This window comes from Myotis brandtii, unplaced genomic scaffold (genome assembly GCF_000412655.1).
Source record: "Myotis brandtii unplaced genomic scaffold, ASM41265v1 scaffold427, whole genome shotgun sequence".
Classification (NCBI taxonomy): Eukaryota; Metazoa; Chordata; class Mammalia; order Chiroptera; family Vespertilionidae; genus Myotis; species Myotis brandtii.
This window is the reverse complement of record NW_005366346.1, coordinates 509,001-527,893: the sequence shown is the minus strand read 5'-3', so window position 1 is coordinate 527,893 and position 18,893 is coordinate 509,001. Positions and strand designations below refer to the sequence as shown.

At 37.1% G+C, this 18,893-nt stretch overlaps 1 protein-coding gene across 1 annotated transcript in view; it reads left to right on the top strand.

The window, feature by feature from the left end:
* GRID2 (glutamate receptor, ionotropic, delta 2) overlaps positions 1 to 18,893 on the top strand; it is a 388,655-nt gene that overhangs the window by 124,442 nt on the left and 245,320 nt on the right. The window contains exon 5 of the mRNA XM_014546041.1: positions 10,078 to 10,273. Coding sequence (XP_014401527.1) covers positions 10,078 to 10,273 — 196 coding nt within the window. The remainder of the gene's footprint in view (positions 1 to 10,077; positions 10,274 to 18,893) is intronic.

Sequence of the window (18,893 nt, the reverse complement as noted above, 5' to 3'; positions counted from 1 at the left end):
TTCTAATACTTCAGCCAGAAATTACTCATCAACCAGCCACTAGTCTGTACTTTCCACACAGCTTAGATGAGTATTCCTTACCGGAATAGGCATTTCACTTTGTCTACTAGAATCATGGACTATAACTTCAGCTTTCCCAATATTCTGTTTTAGTCCTATTTGTTTGGTTGGTTGTTTTTGTCTTGCCTCTTAATTTATTTATTTTACATAAGAGGTGAAATGTTTTCACCAGAAGTCTGATAAAGCTATACAACTTATTTGTTACATAAAAAATTTCCAAAACTCCCTTTTAAAAAAAATGTGTTTTTTTTAAATTAACTGTACAATACTCCTGGCCATGATTAGTCATCCACAAAATGTCTGATAATATACAGTAAAGTCCCATTTTTATGCAATACTAGCCTAATGGGAACACAGGCTTTCCAAAATGACAGTATATTTCTAATAAAGGAGAGTAGACAAAACAAATGAGCCTCATTGGTTGTTGACTATTTTCTCCAGATTCTGGGCTAAGATGAATAATAATTATGAGAATCAGCAACATATATTCCAGTTAGGTAGACAAGGAAGTAAAATTTCAAAACACAGTGTTGAAATGTGAACGCATTCTAAGCAGTAGAAGAACACTGAGGAGGCAGTGGAGTTTGACCTTGAAGGGGAAGAATTCACCAAGTAGTTAAGGAAACTTCTTATGCTGAGAAAACACCTACCAAGACATGTTGCTGCAAAAAAGCAAGGAATGATGAAATAGTCTGTTTGTCCTATAATGTGAATACGAATGAGGCAAAGGGTTGTTTCTGAGAAAGGAAAAAAAATATATTAGGCCAAAGTTTTAGAGGATTTTGAATGCTAAGGAGTTTGAACTATTCTCTAAGGGCAGTGTGGTATAGAGGAAATATTTCAATACGTCAGGGACAGGATCAGATTTGCATATCAGAAAGAGCATTTTAGCTGTGGTTCAGGGAGGATGGATTAGAGGTGGGTGAGAATAAAGATGGAGAAAAGGCTTTGAAATAATTTTCTAGGTAGAAATTATGAGGGTATTGGCAATGGAAAAGTAAAGGTAGTGACATATTTGCAACATGGTAGCATGTGCAGAACTTGATGAGAGATTAGATGGGTGGGAGCATTAGAAAGGTCATTGTTGAGGAAGAGCGGTTCTCTAAGAATGAATCTAATTTGTGGGAAAATAAGGAGATGGCAATTCCAGAAACCATAGAGAACAAAGTAATAGTAATGATAGTAATAAAACAATAAGAATAAAGTAATAGCAATAATAATAAATTTAATAAATGCAGCTACCTGTCATTGAGCACTTACAGAGAGCTAAGTACTAAGCTAAGTGGCTTACCTGTAATATCTACTTCAAACATCCAGATACCTTATTAAAAGATTATTTTCCCCTCTTTCACTTCAAGAAATTGCAGTTTGAAGACGTTTAAATAATTTGTCCAGAGACTGAAACGCAAATCTTTACATTTTCAAAACCCATTTTTTAAAGAATAAGCAGTTGCCACTGGGCAGTCCCACTGGGCAGTCCCTCTCAGTGTCTGGCCTACCTTACCCGACCACCTCATTTTCCAACACTTTTGCATGCTTCTTGGGTCTCAGTAACACTAATTCTCATTCTCCCATCATATTAGCTGTTCTTTTAAGTTTTAAATTGTGGAGCACTCTTTTATGCTGTAAAACCTCCTTTGTACTGTACCTATGACAGCTCTTAGCTGCTGCAACTAATGAACAGCACTGGGCACCAGGCAGGCTTTTTATGTGGTTGTTAAAGGGCTCTGGAGCTACAACAATATCTGCCCTTTGGCAGATACTGAAATATGCATCCAGAGTAGGAAACTGGGGAGAGAGTATGAGGGGAAAATTCTGAACCAAGTTGGAGGGAGAGAAGGTAGGAGGGAAGAATGGAGGGAGGGAGGGAGACACATTTGTTGGTTGCCTCTAGCTGCTGCTGCTGCTGGTAGACATGGATTAAACCTGCAACGGTTTATGAAAGTTATTTTAAAGTTTATATTGGTAAGATTTATTCTCTTGTTAAAGGAAACTAGGTAAAAATATGAGTGAAAGTTCACTGAAGAGGGGATAGGCATTAGATTTTTAACTAGCTGAAAATTTTAGAAATGTATTTTTATCAACACATTAATTATAACATAAATTTCATTAACTCAGAGTCATATAAATGTCCCAAAGAGTGCTATGAAGAAAGTTATGGCCATTTAGTATCACGTATCTATACCATCTTGTGCTTGGAAAGGAAATGAGACATTAAGTTTACTTCAATTCATGAATCACCTCTTCAACAATTTTTATAAGGGGTTATCCACAAACACACACATTAGAAATCATTACATAGGGCATTATAAGGAGAGGATTTGCTATAATAGTAATCTTCATATAAAAACAATAGGTAACCAATGGAAACTAAGGAGAAAATAAGTAAATGGGACCACATCATAAGAAAAAGCTTCTGCACAGCAAAAGAAACCATCATCAAAATAATAAGAGAGCCCACTACATGGGAGAACATATTTGCCAATAATACATCCGATAAGGGGTTAATCTCTAAATAAATATATATAGGGAACTCATACAACTTAACAAAAGGAAGACAAACAATCCAATTTAAAAAATGGGCAAAGGACCTAAATAGATACTGCTCCAAAGGGGATATACAGAAGGCCAAGAGACATATGAAAAAAAATGTTCAAAATCACTAATCATCTGAAAGATGCAAGTGAAAATGACAATGAGATATCACCTCACACCTGCCAGAATGGCTATCATCAACAAATCAATCAATGACAAATGCTGGCGAGGTTGTGGAGAAAAGGAAACCCTGGTGCACTGCTGGTGGGAATGCAGACTGGTGCAGCCACTGTGGAAAACGGAGTTTCCTCAAAAAAATGAAAAATGGAACTTCCATTTGACCCAGTCATCTCACTTCTAGGAATGCATCCTAAGAAACCTGAAACACTCATCAGAAAGAATATATTCACCCCTATTTACATAGCAGCACAATTTACAATAGCTAAGACTTGGAAGCAGCCTAAGTGCTCATCAGCAGATGAAAGGATGAAAAAACTATGGCACATTTACACAGTGGAATACTGCACAGCAATAAAAAAGAAAGAACTCATGCCAGCATGCAACTAATGAACAGCACTGGGCACCAGGCAAGATGGGATGGACCTGGAGAGCATTATGCTGAGTAAAATAAGCCAGTCAGAGAAAGACAAGTATCACATGATCTCACTCATATGTGGAATCTAATGAACCAAATACACTGATGATCAAAAACAGACCCAGAGTCATGAAAGCATGAACAGACTGTTGAACTTCAGAGGGAGGGTTGGGGAGGGTGGGTGGGAAGAAATCAACCAGTGAATTGTATGCATATATGCATAAACTGTGAACACAGACAATGGGGTGGTGAGGGCCTGAGGGGGAGGGGAGGACCTATGTAATACTTTCAACAATAAAGGTTTTAAAAACACACACACACGGTAGGTAATTTCATCAAATACTGATGCGACAGGTCTTCTCATCATCACTCCCTGAGGAGGATACTGTTATTCTCTCCATTTATTGATGAGGAAAGGAAGGTTAACAGGGATACTTAAGATCACACAGCTCACAAATAATAGACCTTCTTAACTTTAAAATGTACTCAATGTCACTAAATTCCACACATGAGTGAAATCATATAGTATTTGTCTTTTAACCAATGGAAACTAAGGAGAAAATAAGTAAATGGGACCACATCATAAGAAAAAGCTTCTGCACAGCAAAAGAAACCATCATCAAAATAATAAGAGAGCCCACTACATGGGAGAACATATTTGCCAATAATACATCCGATAAGGGGTTAATCTCTAAATAAATATATATAGGGAACTCATACAACTTAACAAAAGGAAGACAAACAATCCAATTTAAAAAATGGGCAAAGGACCTAAATAGATACTGCTCCAAAGGGGATATACAGAAGGCCAAGAGACATATGAAAAAAAATGTTCAAAATCACTAATCATCTGAAAGATGCAAGTGAAAATGACAATGAGATATCACCTCACACCTGCCAGAATGGCTATCATCAACAAATCAATCAATGACAAATGCTGGCGAGGTTGTGGAGAAAAGGAAACCCTGGTGCACTGCTGGTGGGAATGCAGACTGGTGCAGCCACTGTGGAAAACGGAGTTTCCTCAAAAAAATGAAAAATGGAACTTCCATTTGACCCAGTCATCTCACTTCTAGGAATGCATCCTAAGAAACCTGAAACACTCATCAGAAAGAATATATTCACCCCTATTTACATAGCAGCACAATTTACAATAGCTAAGACTTGGAAGCAGCCTAAGTGCTCATCAGCAGATGAAAGGATGAAAAAACTATGGCACATTTACACAGTGGAATACTGCACAGCAATAAAAAAGAAAGAACTCATGCCAGCATGCAACTAATGAACAGCACTGGGCACCAGGCAAGATGGGATGGACCTGGAGAGCATTATGCTGAGTAAAATAAGCCAGTCAGAGAAAGACAAGTATCACATGATCTCACTCATATGTGGAATCTAATGAACCAAATACACTGATGATCAAAAACAGACCCAGATTCATGGAAGCATGAACAGACTGTTGAACTTCAGAGGGAGGGTTGGGGAGGGTGGGTGGGAAGAAATCAACCAGTGAATTGTATGCATATATGCATAAACTGTGAACACAGACAATGGGGTGGTGAGGGCCTGAGGGGGAGGGGAGGACCTATGTAATACTTTCAACAATAAAGGTTTTAAAAACACACACACACGGTAGGTAATTTCATCAAATACTGATGCGACAGGTCTTCTCATCATCACTCCCTGAGGAGGATACTGTTATTCTCTCCATTTATTGATGAGGAAAGGAAGGTTAACAGGGATACTTAAGATCACACAGCTCACAAATAATAGACCTTCTTAACTTTAAAATGTACTCAATGTCACTAAATTCCACACATGAGTGAAATCATATAGTATTTGTCTTTCTCTACAAACTGAACTAACAAGTTCAGTTTAAAAATGAAATGAAGAGAAAGAAAAAGAAAAAAATTGTAAATGTACCAGTGTCAAACCTGTAGATATCAGGTATATCTAATATCAGACTGTCATAATTTTCAATGCTTAACAGGTTTTAAGTAGAAAAAGTTTATTATGGAAAGAGTTTGTAACCAGCTTAGATCCACTCAAATTCCTAAAATTTACTTTCACAGAAGTGCCCTGACTTACACAGTGTCTCATTATATGTAGTGTTCACACAAATGTCACCTACCTATCAACTCTCAGTATTGCTTAGTACACAGGCTGCTAGTCATATAGGACACCACTAAGAGTAATAAAAGAAGAATTTCAGTAAAATGAGAAAATGAGGCTGATTAGAGTGGCAAAGCATTTGCTTTCTTTTATCCTTCACCATTTTTAGCCAGAAACATTCATTTTTTGCTCTATGTGCATGACTGGGAATGTAGGTTTCGGAGAGGGGTGTTCAGATTCAATAGATGCAAAGAATAATATAGTTCACTGAATTTTATGTGACTATATTTTGGATTTGTGTGGTTAGGTGGAGAAATGGAATTGTCTAGTGTGAGTATATCCACAGTTAACTCTTTTCTAGAATGCTCTAGATTCCCCCATTTCTTCTATGGCTGGGTAAACATTGCCAGTTGTTTAAAAGGAAATGTCAGAATTTACTATGATAAATTAATTTATACGTTAGGTTCTTATTAATCATCTTAGAATTGTTTTGCATTTTAAAACAATGACTTGGCATGTCTAAATAATATATACTCAGATGTTGACCTTCAGATATAATTTCTGAGGATTACCACTCCTAGAATAACCCACTAGATTTCTTTCAGGGTCATAAGGCCATAACATTTCTGCTGATCTTGTTCTAAAATCTTATTAGCATGAAAATGCAAAATGACCACTTAAAATAGGCACTCTCCTGTTGGGCTCCTAAAACAGTCTTTTCTTTCTGTAATAAGCTATTTGAGCTCACTTCATTTTGCTTCATTTTATATTTGTCACCTTTGTTGCTATCTTGGTGTACTATAATGAAATGACAATGAATCAGACAACCTATAATTTTTATTGCAAGTATATCTCAAGGCAAATTTGCAAGCTGACTTGATATCAGAAATGAAGCTAGAGGGAACATGCCTTTGTTCTAAGTTACAAAATGCCCTGCTATTCCAAATTGGAAAATAAACTTCCTTCTTTGGAATCAAGCTCTTTGCATAGGCAACATATTAAGATATTCCTTTAAAAATTTATTGTGTACAAAGCAGTTTTACCAACTAAACTCTTTGTATTATAAGAGTATTATACACTAAAGTTGTAAAACTAGTATTTAAGGTGATGCTATGTTATTAAGAAACACTGATTGTATTAAAAATCCCAACATTTGATTTCAAGTTTTTTCATGGAAAGCTAATAGGAGTGTTAATTTATTTAACAACTAGTGCCCCAGTGCACTGATTCGTGCACATTGAAAGATAATTAATTAGAAGGTGGCCAGAGGGGTGGGACTTGGCAAGATGGGCTGGACACACCCTGGAGCCAAACTCCCGCTGTCCCTCCCGACAGGCCGGCCACACCTGGGGTGGCACCATGGCTCAAAGGGCATCTGGAGAGTGAGCAGGGTCCCTCCAGCACGTGGGGTCCCTCAGCCTAGACTGTGGGGATCTGGCCAAAACCACCTCTCTGACATCCCCTGAGGGGTTCTGGATTGCAAGAGGGTGGTTCTTGGGTGATGCACCCTGGAATCGGGCTCCTTCCTCTCTAGTTCCAGGGTGTGTCACCTGAGAACCACTGCTGCCAAGTCACCGCAGCTCGGCAGCTCCTGTGTTGAGCGACTTCCCCCCTGGTGGTCAGTGTGCATCATACCTACCGGCCAGTCGGATGGTTGGATGGTCACTTAGCCTTTTATATATATAGATTATGACTACTTGAGCAAACCAGTTATATATTTAAACATCAGCATAAAAAATTTTCACCCCTAGACTATGATCTCAGCATGATCAAATTGAAGCCTGAGAGTTATAATCAAGAGTGATTGCTGAAACCGCTAAGCAGCTAGTGGCCAGTCATAAGCCTGAGAGTTATAATCAAGAGTGATTGCTGAAACCACTAAGCAGCTAGTGGCCAGTCATAGCGTGTGTGTGTGTGTGTGTGTGTGTGTGTGTGTGTGTGTGTGTGTGTGTTTAATTTTATTTATTGATTTTAGAGAGAGAAAGGACAGGGGGAGAGAGAGAGTTGTACACTAGCTACATGTAGCTCACTTATATTTCTGCTTTTGCCTTCAATTGTTCATTTTTACTGTTATTTTATTTTTTTATAAATTGGATAATAATATCAATAGTTATAGATTATTTCAGAAAATTAGTCCCTTGAAAAGCAGTTTTTACATGCACTGTTTTATGCAGCAACAGTGTGGAACCAAAAGGAATTATCATAGTAGTTTCATAGAGTAAAGGATATACAGCAACAACATAAAAAAAACCACACCACACAGTAAAATGCAAATTAAATTTTGCTAGATGTTCCTATTAGAAATTGGTATAAATACTCTAACAAACACAGCACATAATTGATTGCTTGCAACACAATTTTGCACATGATGGAAACTGGTGACCTGCAAGAGTATTCCCAATACCCTTGCCCAATGCTGGTTGTTGTTGGTTGCAAAGACCCCTAGGAAATCATTAGCAAACTCCATCTAGAAACAGACCCAAAGGTCAGAGGTATACATAACATGAGATTCATAGCTCATGGTTGGAGAGCTGCGGGTATTTATCCTTGTTCAAAATGTGGTATAGTGCTCCCATTGTCAGAAGTTAGTGAGCCTGAAACATGCCAGTATCTAATTTTGAGCAGTGTGCCAAAGACACATGTTCTTTCTTAAATGGCAGTCATTAGAGTTGGGCACCTAGGGCATCTATACACATTCAGTGAATTCCAGAAGCGTGGTAATTGGTTCTCTAAGAAAGTATAGAGTGGCTCTGAAACTCAAATGTGAGGAAATTGATCATCAATTTAGAGATAACTCGGGAAAGTAGATACCATCTGATTTGAAAATCCTGGAGCATTGTGCATGTTCTGTAAAAAGGAAAGCTAAGAACATACTTAGCTTTTCAGAAGCATGGACTTTGTTCCATTTGAATATAAATAGAAGCCTCTGTGTGTATGTGTCTCTCTTTCTCTCTATCACACACACACTTAAAACCAATAATATAGCAAAATAAATATAGAAATAAGAATCAGAATCTTGAAGTAGAAATGCTATGGCCTTTGGCACCAGTCAGGTCTACATTTGAATCCTATCTCTATCTTTCACTGAAATATGCCACTTTGAGCAAGTCCTTTATTCTCACAACTTAAGTTTCCTCATCTGTAAAATCGGTAAAATAGTTCTGAACATGAGGCATTGGTGTGTGTATAATGTATGTCAATTGTTTGGGGATGTATATAGTAGCCATTTAGTAAGTAATGACTATCAAAGAAACTAATTTTTAAGTATACATTTGACCTTAAAACATGTTGTTTGTGCACAATGTAATCTATATATATAAAAAGCTAATATGCTAAGTGTCCGACCATCCCTCAGTCACTATGATGTGCACTGACCACCAGGGGGCAGATGCTCAACACAGGAGCTGCCTTGATGCGCACTGGCCATTTACAGAGAAATGGCACCACAGACCTGGCACCCACAAAGTAACACTCATCTTCCCCCAAGTGGGACACAGACCCCGCCACCACCCCAGAGCAACAGCCCACCAAATCGCAGCTTACACTGCCAAGACTCCATGGCGCAAAATGCGGCCCACAGTCCAGCCCAACCAAGCCTGGAAACGGTAGCTGTGGGCACCGGGTAATGATGTCACGTAGCAATACCCAGCTTCCTCTTCCTAGCAACTAGCCTCCTTGGGATTTCTCAGCCAGGAACACGACTTGCTTTATAGCCAGGTGGAAACATTTTACACTTTAAGCAAACATCTGTGAAGTGTTTTCCCATGCCTCATCTCATTTGATCCTCACAGAAGTCCTGGACTAGATAGATAGGAGACTCAGTGAAATCCTTTTTTTTTTTTCATTAGCCAGAAAACAGAGATTTAGAAAGCTTAGAAACTTGACCCTACTGAAAAGAAGTAAAAAATGGTGGACCTTGAAAATGATTTCAGGTGTACTCACTGCTCAGAATATAGTCAAACACTGCTACAGTTAAATATTTTACCCTTTGTTCTCCCTGTGTGATCTACAATAATAATCTGCTTCATGTTGATATTTACTGCTGTGTTGCTGACAATTACCCTAAAGAGAAGTTGGGTTGCTTCGCTGGGCTGGAAAAAGTTTATCTAAATCAGAAAGCAGGTCTAATTAAGCAAGTTTACCTATGTATATAAAGTTCTCGCTGGCGCCAATTGCACACGTGTTTTGATCTGTTATTGTCGATCATGAATTTCGTTGACACTTCTATTATAAGAGAAAGGACAAATGGCAATATTAAAATATTTCTTCTAATTACTTTCCTTTCAATGTGCACAAATTCATGCACCAAGCCACTAGTTATTTTATAAAAATTATTTAACCCTTGTCACCTAAAAGAACATAGGCTTAAGACTTTAAAATATATTGATTTAAAAAAACACACTCAATGATTATATGCAATCTATATGCAATGATTATCTAGCAATCTAATTTCATATTTCTTTGCTTTGAAAGGATTGCTAGATTTTATTATTTTGTTGTGCAGGTTCACACACACAAAAAAACATTGCTTTACCACTAGAAATTTTCAACTTTCTTTCAGAAGTAATTTTGTCTTTTCAGGATTTGTATAGTGCCTTACATTCTAACAGCAATCCCCCTTATATATTTTATTTTAATATTAAGAAACAACAAACTAAGAAGAGCAATTTAGCATCTGTATTCACATATATTGCTCTTTGCTTCCTTTAACTCTATTTCCACTTGAAAATATTCAGTACTCTTTCTTGTGTCTCTCTTCTCCCCTAATAATTAAGGTCTCTCCAGGACCTTTCCAAGCAGACAGACATTCCTTACGGCACGGTCCTGGATTCTGCAGTGTATGAGCATGTGCGTATGAAGGGAATGAATCCTTTTGAGAGGGACAGCATGTATTCCCAAATGTGGCGGATGATCAACCGAAGCAATGGATCAGAGAATAATGTTCTGGAGTCCCAAGCAGGCATTCAAAAGGTACTGGCTATAGTTCTTCATTCATAGTCTACCCTTTTGTCTCTCATATTAGAATTGGTAAGTTAAGATTGACTTCTTTTTTTAAGTTATTTTAACTTTGACATGAGTTTTCAGTTGCATTATAGCTTCTGTTGATTTAAAGAAGAGTTTGAAGTGACAGTGTACCAGTAGAGGGAATTCAAAACCTCTGTAGTATGTGTTTCTAAAGCAGCGATTTTCAACCAGTATGCCACAAGATTTTTTTACAACATGCAATACCTGACTATTTAGTCAGGGACACTGACCTTATTTCCCTTAGATTGTTAAAAAAAAAATTAAAATTTTTTTTATAAAATGGACAATAGCCAACACAACAATAGGTAACCAGGGTGAATGAATTAGAACCATACCTTATTTTTTGTTATATGGGGGAAAATGTATTTTTTGGTGTGCCACAGAATTTTAGTAATTAGCTTCTGTGTGCCATGAGATGAAAAATGTTGAAAATCGCTGATCAATCGGATTTGTTTCCAGTGAATTCCAAAGCTAGAAAACAGGAGCTGGTATTTTGCTCAGAACAGGCTCAGAGACTTATACACATGGAGACTGAAGATGTTTTTACAAATCCTATTCCAAATATCATTCAGGTTATTCAATCCTTTCAAACACCTAAGAGTATTTTCTTTCCTGCATTTGTTTTTAGATGAAAACCTTATCTTTACTTATGATTATGTGAAGCTATCTGTGAGTAAAAGTTAATCTTGTCAACAAAATTCCTACCAATGACTGTTTCTTTTTCCAACAGTGAAAATATTTAGATCTTGTTTTTATATAGCTATCACTTAAGAAGTTATTTTACAAAAAAGGCGGGTTGCTTAGGAAGCAGTCTTTGTTGTTGAAAGCAGGAAGCTGATTTTTATTCTGGCCTGTGGTTTATAAACATGTACACAAAAGTAACACTTTCTTTCTCAGGCCTCATCAATCTCCTTGAGAGAACTGCATGGTTTTTGCTTAAGATTGTTCCAGTGGCTAGCCTAGTAGAAATCACAATGGTTGATAGTTAATAAAAATCATTGGATGAACAAATGAATGAATGAGCGAGTGAATGCATGAATGGATGTCACTAACAGCAGCAATGGTGGTATACACTTTTTCTCTGTAACCTTCCACACAGAATAATTTGGATCCCATGTCTGAGTTCCTTGTCCAAAAGCAAACTCAATAATACTATGTTGGAGAATGTTTTGATGACTATAAATGTTATTCTGCCACAGATTTTAGCGTTATTCTGTGCCTTTTCAAATGATGTTATTTGTCTGCTACTGCTGTTGCTGTGGTCCCCTAGAGTCAGCCTAGTAATTTTTGCAGTCACTACATTGACACCATTATTTTAAAAACTGATGATGCAGACATAAACCTCTTTCCAAGCATTGCTTTTAAGGAAGTGAATGTCCTTGAAATATTAGCAATGGCCTCCAACTGTTTCACTCTTATTATATTAGTCCCCATTTCCCAGGGCCCGGGTATGGATCCCGAAGTGTTTCTATTTTGGGTGAATGGATCTATATGTTGTCTGAAGGAGAAGGGAGAGTAGGCATTTCAGGGTTTACTAGTTACTCATAGGATATGAATGAATTCAAGCCCACAATATATACTAAATAGATTTTTTTCAAATTGTCTACTATTAAAAATAAATTTGTTTTCTTGAGAATGAATATAAATTTTGCAACTACAAAACATTATTATTTAATAGTCCTAAGGTTAACTTAAAATTGTAACATAATAAAAAAGATAATGCAATAAAAGAAGTAGAGAACGATTTCTGTTCCCTGATAGTCTGCTAATAAAGAGGACTTATGAGTTTAAAAAATGGCAAATCAAATCTCACAGTATTTATTAGTATTTATTGCACCACATTTATTCAGTTTTCTAATTTATAGAGGGGTATTAAAGAATGTCCTTTGGAATTCATAATGGAAAACATCAAAGTGAAATTTGCTTTAATATATATTTCTTTCAACCAAAATCACAGACAGGTGATAATTGACTAGACAGAGAAGCGGTAGTAATAATAAAATGTATTTTGGTGTAGTTTGCAAGGTCTTGCCCAGCTTCTATTAAAATAAAACCAACCAACCAACAATAACTTTTTCACTGCTAAAGCTAACTGGGAGCTCATGAAATTAAGAACACATAAAACGAGGTTGTGGATTCTTCCTCAAGCAACTAGCACATCTCACATAGCTGTTTCCTGTCCTCTGTCATTGACTTCTAATTTGTGCAGGCTGAAGGGACCTCAGAGGTCAATATTCCACAGAAGACCAAACTTCTACATTATCTTGGCCAGGAATTTATATATACAGTATACAGTAACTGTCTTCCAGGAAAGCCTGCCTCATTGTGAAAAGCAATCCTCACAATCTGATTATAACTTTATATATCCAATTAATGTCTCAGGTTCTGTTTGTTCTTAATTGTGTTACTAGTCTCATTAAGTTTCTCTTATTTGAAGGTAGATCCAGATTCTTTCCAACATCTTTATTCTGCTCTTACTGAAAAAACCTATATAAGTGAGGATTAAGTAAATGAGTTCTGATCTGTTATTATTGGGAGACATGCACCTAAATCAAACTAGCCTAATTAAACTAAAACAAACTTGCTTTTGCTTTCTTCTTCCCAGGATGTTTTGCATAAGTAGAAAAAGTGGGATTTGAAAAGTATAACTGAATTTTTAATGCATGTATTAAACAATTATTTATTGAGCACCCACTATGAGTCAGCCACTATTTTAGTCACTGGCGTGAATATAAATGAAAACAAAATGCCTTCACGGAGTTTAGTGAAGAAAACATACAATAAATGAGATAAATAAAATATGTTACATTTCAGTACTGATAAGTGTTAAGGAGAAAAATAGAGTAGGAGAAAGAGACGGGGACATGGAGAAGATGATCTGTTTTATTAAATCAGATGACAAGGGAAGTCTTCACTAAAAAAGTGACCCTGGAATAAAGACTTGAAGCAGGTGGGGAAGAGAGGGAATGAGGGAGAGGGAGAGAAAGAGAGAGATCCTGGTGAAGTTGAAGTATTTCCAGACAGAGGGGTCAGCCAATGAAAAGGTCCTAGGTGGGGGCATGTCTGGATAGTCTAACTATGAGAGAGGCCAGTGTAGCTTCAGGAATAAGGGATAATATCAGAAGTGTAACAAAGTCAGAGAGGTAGAGGCCCAGGTGGTAGGGAGAAGGCAAATCATATAGAATTCTATTACAGCATAGTCCCGGGAGCTACCTGCATCAACATCACTTGTTGGAATGCAGACTCTTAGGTCTCATCTCAGCTCTTCTGAATGTGAATTTCGTTCTAACAAGATTCATAAGCATGCTAAACTAAAGTCTGAGAACATATACTGTGCAGAACATATTAAGTGGGCTTTTACTCTAATACATGAAACTAACGTAGGAAGTTTTGAACAGAATAACATGATCTAATTAATATTTTGGTAAATTGTATTGAGAAAAACAGAAGGTGTCGATGTAGAAACTGGAAACCAGTTAGGAGGCCAATATAATGACTCAGCAATTCTGAAATTACACCATTGAAAATCAGTCTCTGTTAAAACCCAAATACATCTTAGAATATTATAACTTTAGACTATTAGCATTAGCACATTGATGGAGATTTGATCTATCAGATTATTTTAGGAGGAAGTGGGACATGAGGCAGGTAATTTCTGAGAATAGATAGAAAAATTCTAAGTCACAGGTAAGGATCTGACTAGGAATGATGTATCTGTGTATAGCACTGAAATATAGAAGTCTCTGGTTATTAAGAAGGCACTATTTATTTCCTGATAAACTATTATAATTCAGATGATGAGGAACAAATTATTCCAGAACTTCAGCAATAAAGACTACTAGGGAAGAAAAGAAAAGCTGAATTGGTAGAATTATAACTTCTGCTCTAGCTAGAGGACCCCAATGTTAAGTAAATAATTCTTCAGACTATGTAGTTAAATGTGGGGAGGGGGAGGACTCTGAAGGATACTATGGCAACAAGAAAATAGGTGGTGGTGGCAGCAGCAGTATTCAACCAAAAAGATCAATTTGCAACATTGCTCATCTACTAAGTCCCAGAACAGTATGTGGAAAAGGGAGCTGGCAAAGTTCAGATGTGCATCAAGGCTCCACCCAAGCCACTGGGCTTCAGGGCCAGCTCTAATCCTAGCTGGAAGACTGGAGGATTAAAATGAAAGCCAAGCCTAGAAGCAGGGAGACCAGCGAGGAGGCCACTGCTATAATCCATGTGAGACACAATGGTGGGTGGACCAGAGTGGTTATATGGTGCAATTGGTGAGAAGTAATTGAATTTGAACGTCTTTTGAAGGTAGCTCTAACAAAATATTCTAACATTTTGCATATGGGGTATGAAAAAGAAAAGTTAAAGATGAATCTAGTGTCTTTGGCTTAAGTAGTTGGAAGAATGAAGCTTTCATTTTTTTAAGTTGTCATTTCTTTCATAAGAGACTAGAATAAGTAAACATACGAAGAGAAATGCTTAGTATTGGAAGCTCTAGAATGCAGACCCTCACTGAGGGAAGAAACTCCACAAACTAACCCACCATGGTCATAAAAATGCACATTTACATGAGATAGAGTTTATAATCAAATCATGAATAAATCTGGAAAATAGACCAATAAAAAATCAATTGCTTTTAAATAGTTATTAAAAATTCTTTTCAAAAAATAATTATGAATAGCAAAGCCCCGTAAAGTCTAGTATGAGCACTAAAAGTTATTAACATCCAAAATATAAGTTTTTTAAAGCAAGTTAAAGTAGGTTGCCTATTTATTTATTTATTTATTTATTTATTTATTTTGAAAGATTGAAAAAACTATAGGAAAAGCAGATTTCAGAAGCCAAATGAAAATTTGCCTTTGGCATGATAGTAATATAAAATGCTTATTATTTATCCAGGCAGAGATGCCAAGAAAGCTGATGCATATATGAGTTGGGTATTCAGGAAAGAGTTCTAGATGGAGATAAACATTCGGTAATTATTAGCATAGACTTCGTATTTAAAGTCATAAGACTCAATGATATCACCAAGGATGAGTGTGTATCTAGGGAAGAAAGATAGCTAAAGACCCCTGGGACAATGAAATCTGAGCTGTATAAGAGGAAAGTGATGACCTAAGGAGATTGAGAATGGCATGAACAATGAACTGTAGGTCTGGATGGTACTAAAGCATTGGAGTCATGAACCAGAAGGGCAGAACTGGATTAGAAATAATATGAAGTTGGTTCTGTGATGACACATTTGAAATTGAGATGGTATAGAGAGTGCTGGTATTGGGAATATGACATGGGAGTGGGTGGCTGAGGTAGGAGAAAAGACACAATCTTTGGAAAAGAGAAAGCCAAGAGACTGAGAAACCCAGTACTGGAATGGAATGTCTATGTGAATAATCAAATCACCAAAAATAACCATAGAACTAATATTTGAGATAGTGACAGTGGGCCAAATGATAAAATCTTCAAGCGATGTTGGAGGAGTGACAGTCAGCAGATGACGGCAGTAAGAATGAGTAGCAGGTTATAAATATAGTCTGATAGCCTGGCCTTCAAAGCTAGAACACTTTATAGAGACAAGGGTCTAGAAGTAGTTCAAGGGTAAATGAGGACAACTACTCTTTATCCAGCCTCTGTGGTAAGAAAGTTGTAGAAGAGAAAAAATAGACAGCACTTAAGACAAGTAATTGGCATCCGTAGAAGAGAAGCATATTATATGCAGAGTGACCATAAGCCTTGTTGGGAAGTCTCAATTTTGCCAGGTGCCCCACCATTATTAATAGAATCCCTATGATATTGTGATTTATAAAAAAAAAATATTTATTTGGTCTTCCTCCTGTTTCTGGCACAGAGCTCCTAAAACCCTTGGAATTTTCTAAATGAGGAGAGTTATGAAGGTGTCTTTTATTATGTTAATGAGGTACCTTTGGACTGAATCTAAGAATAGATCTGCTTGGCAGGGAAACCAACCATGTGATTGGAGGATTGGAACTTTTAGACTTACCCCCCAGCTCCTGGGAGGGGAAAGGCATGGAGAGTACCATCATGGATGGCCAATGATTTAATCATTCATGCCTGTGTAATGGAGCCTCCATAAAACCCCAACCTGACAGCTTCCAAATTGATATACACACGCAGGGGTGAGGAGAGCAGCACACTCTAAGAGAGCATGGAAGCTCCATGCCTTTCCCCATACTTTTACCTATTCATCTCTTCCATTTTTTCTGTTTCTGAGTTATATCCTTTTATAAGAATTTAGCAAGTAAACTGTTTCTCTGAGGTCTGTGAACCACTCTAGCAAATTAATTGAACCCAAGGAGAAGGTCATTGGAATCTCCAATCTATAGCCAGGCAGTAAGTAGCACAGGTAACAACCTGGACTTGCATTTGTCTTCTGAACCCTTAATCTGTGAAATCTGACACTATCTCCTATAGATAATGTCAGAATTGAAGTGTAGGATACCTGGCTGGTGTCTGAGAATTATTGGTGTGGGACTGCCCCCAGCACCACATGTTAGAATTGGTCCTAGAATCTCTAATTCCCTTTCACTTTCAAGATCATTCCCATCACAGCAATAAATTTTAAGATCTCCCTAGATAATAGGGTTCATGGTGATGCTAGTTCCACAGAGCAGAGTGGAAGAGTGTAGATAGTTGGAGAGGAATGGGAAACTTGTTCAAAACCAGGAGATCTGTAGTTCCAAATCAGTAAGAAATGAGGACTGACCTAGAAGTTTTGGATTTTTTATGACAGGCATTCAGGGATCTAGAGCCAATATGGGCTTTAGACTGTAGGCACACTGTGTTGGGAAGGTGGTGAGTGTAGGGTGACAGGGGGTGAACATCTCACAGGGGCATACTGACAGTGGCAGGTGAAGGCCTGGCTGAGAGCTGTCTTCCCCGCAGCTGAGAGATTGGAGGGCATTGCTTCTCACAGCTAAGGATGAGGTAAGGGAGAACCAAGTTACATTTTTTAAAAAAAGATTGAGTAGAAAACAAATTTTGAGTATTACCAAGTTTTACATATAGTTGTTCCTGGTCTTCTGTGCCCAGACCCATGAACCACACTGGCCATATACTTTTCTGGTTGTTCCTTTCCTCTTCCTCCTAGAGCTCTCTAGCATCATTTTACATTGAGTGAAAATGCCAAAGCAGATGAAAATTCATGAACTAGCAACAGAGAGAGGGTAAGAACTCACTTGAGCTTCAGTAAGTGACTTGGTAATATGCTGATAGGTACAAAACCTTAAAATCAGCGTTAGGCCTTTATTACAGAAATGAATAATCACACTGAACACAACTTGGGGGAAAACAAGACAAAATACTCCTCAGCTTTGGGTCTATGAAAATGCCAAGAGGCCTGGGCTGTCATACCCCTGGGCTTAGAGGTAGCAATGCTATAGCTATCCTTTTTCCAAATAACTTCAAAAATATATGATTCACTTTACACTTTACCTGCATTTGGGAGCTCAGATACCACTGGCACATTTTTGGATCTTTAGGAAACAGAGCTTTTAGGTCTGTGAGTTATCATACAGTGAATACCGCTATTCTTTCTGTACCAGTGGGGGGGGAAAAAACAAAACACATAGAGATCATTTCCAGCAGCCCTGCCAATGCATTTTTAATGCCTGGGGTTAAGTGTTTTTAAAAATAATTTCTAATAACTTATTTTTCCCAATAACCTTCATAGATGTCTTAAAATTAGTCTTTATTAGATATTTCCCAAAGAGGAAAGGAGAACCCTAAAACCATACATTGCTTACGCAGTCATGAGCATTTTAAGTTGAGTTAGAATATGTCAGGTCTTATAGAACACAAAGCAAACTATAAACAGGATTTTTTAGATGCCCAGGGGATATATACATATATCTTTGTAAACATAATGTGACACTACTTTATAATTTTCACTTTAATTTATAGAACATATATATGTATACATTTATATATTGCTTACTATTATAAAGATACCCACTATTGGCAGAGCATGTATTTTTAAATTGCTTTTTTTATATAGTGATTTAATCCATGATGAAAGCCAGACTTGCTCCAATTCTTCCTTTAATTAGTTACACTCAATTCCAATTCATCTATTCAGTCACTCATCCTTTAATCAACAAACTTTTTTTTTTAATTCAAAGGCTGCTGAGTACCAGAAACTATGTTAGGCACAGAGGATGCTGAGATGGATTAGTCTAGCTGGACAGTAAAATGCAGAATAAAACTACCCAGAGAAAGATGTACAAGGTTAAAAGGTAATATGAGAAAACAGAAAGTCGACCAAGCATAACCTCAGGGATGAGGCTATTCAGATCACAAAGGCTTTCTAGAAGAAGTAAGGATTTAATTAAATAAAAGAGAGATAGGAATAAGTAGGAAGGGGAAGAGACAGCCTGGAAAAAAAAAGGAAAAAAGCACAAAGGTGAGCAGAACAGTGCCATGCAGGAAACAAAAAGCAATTACAGTTTGATATTAGGTGGTTGTATGAGGGTTTTCTAGAGAAATAAGAACAATAGGAGATGTGTGTGTGTACATATATATTATAAATTATATATCCTATATATAATACAGT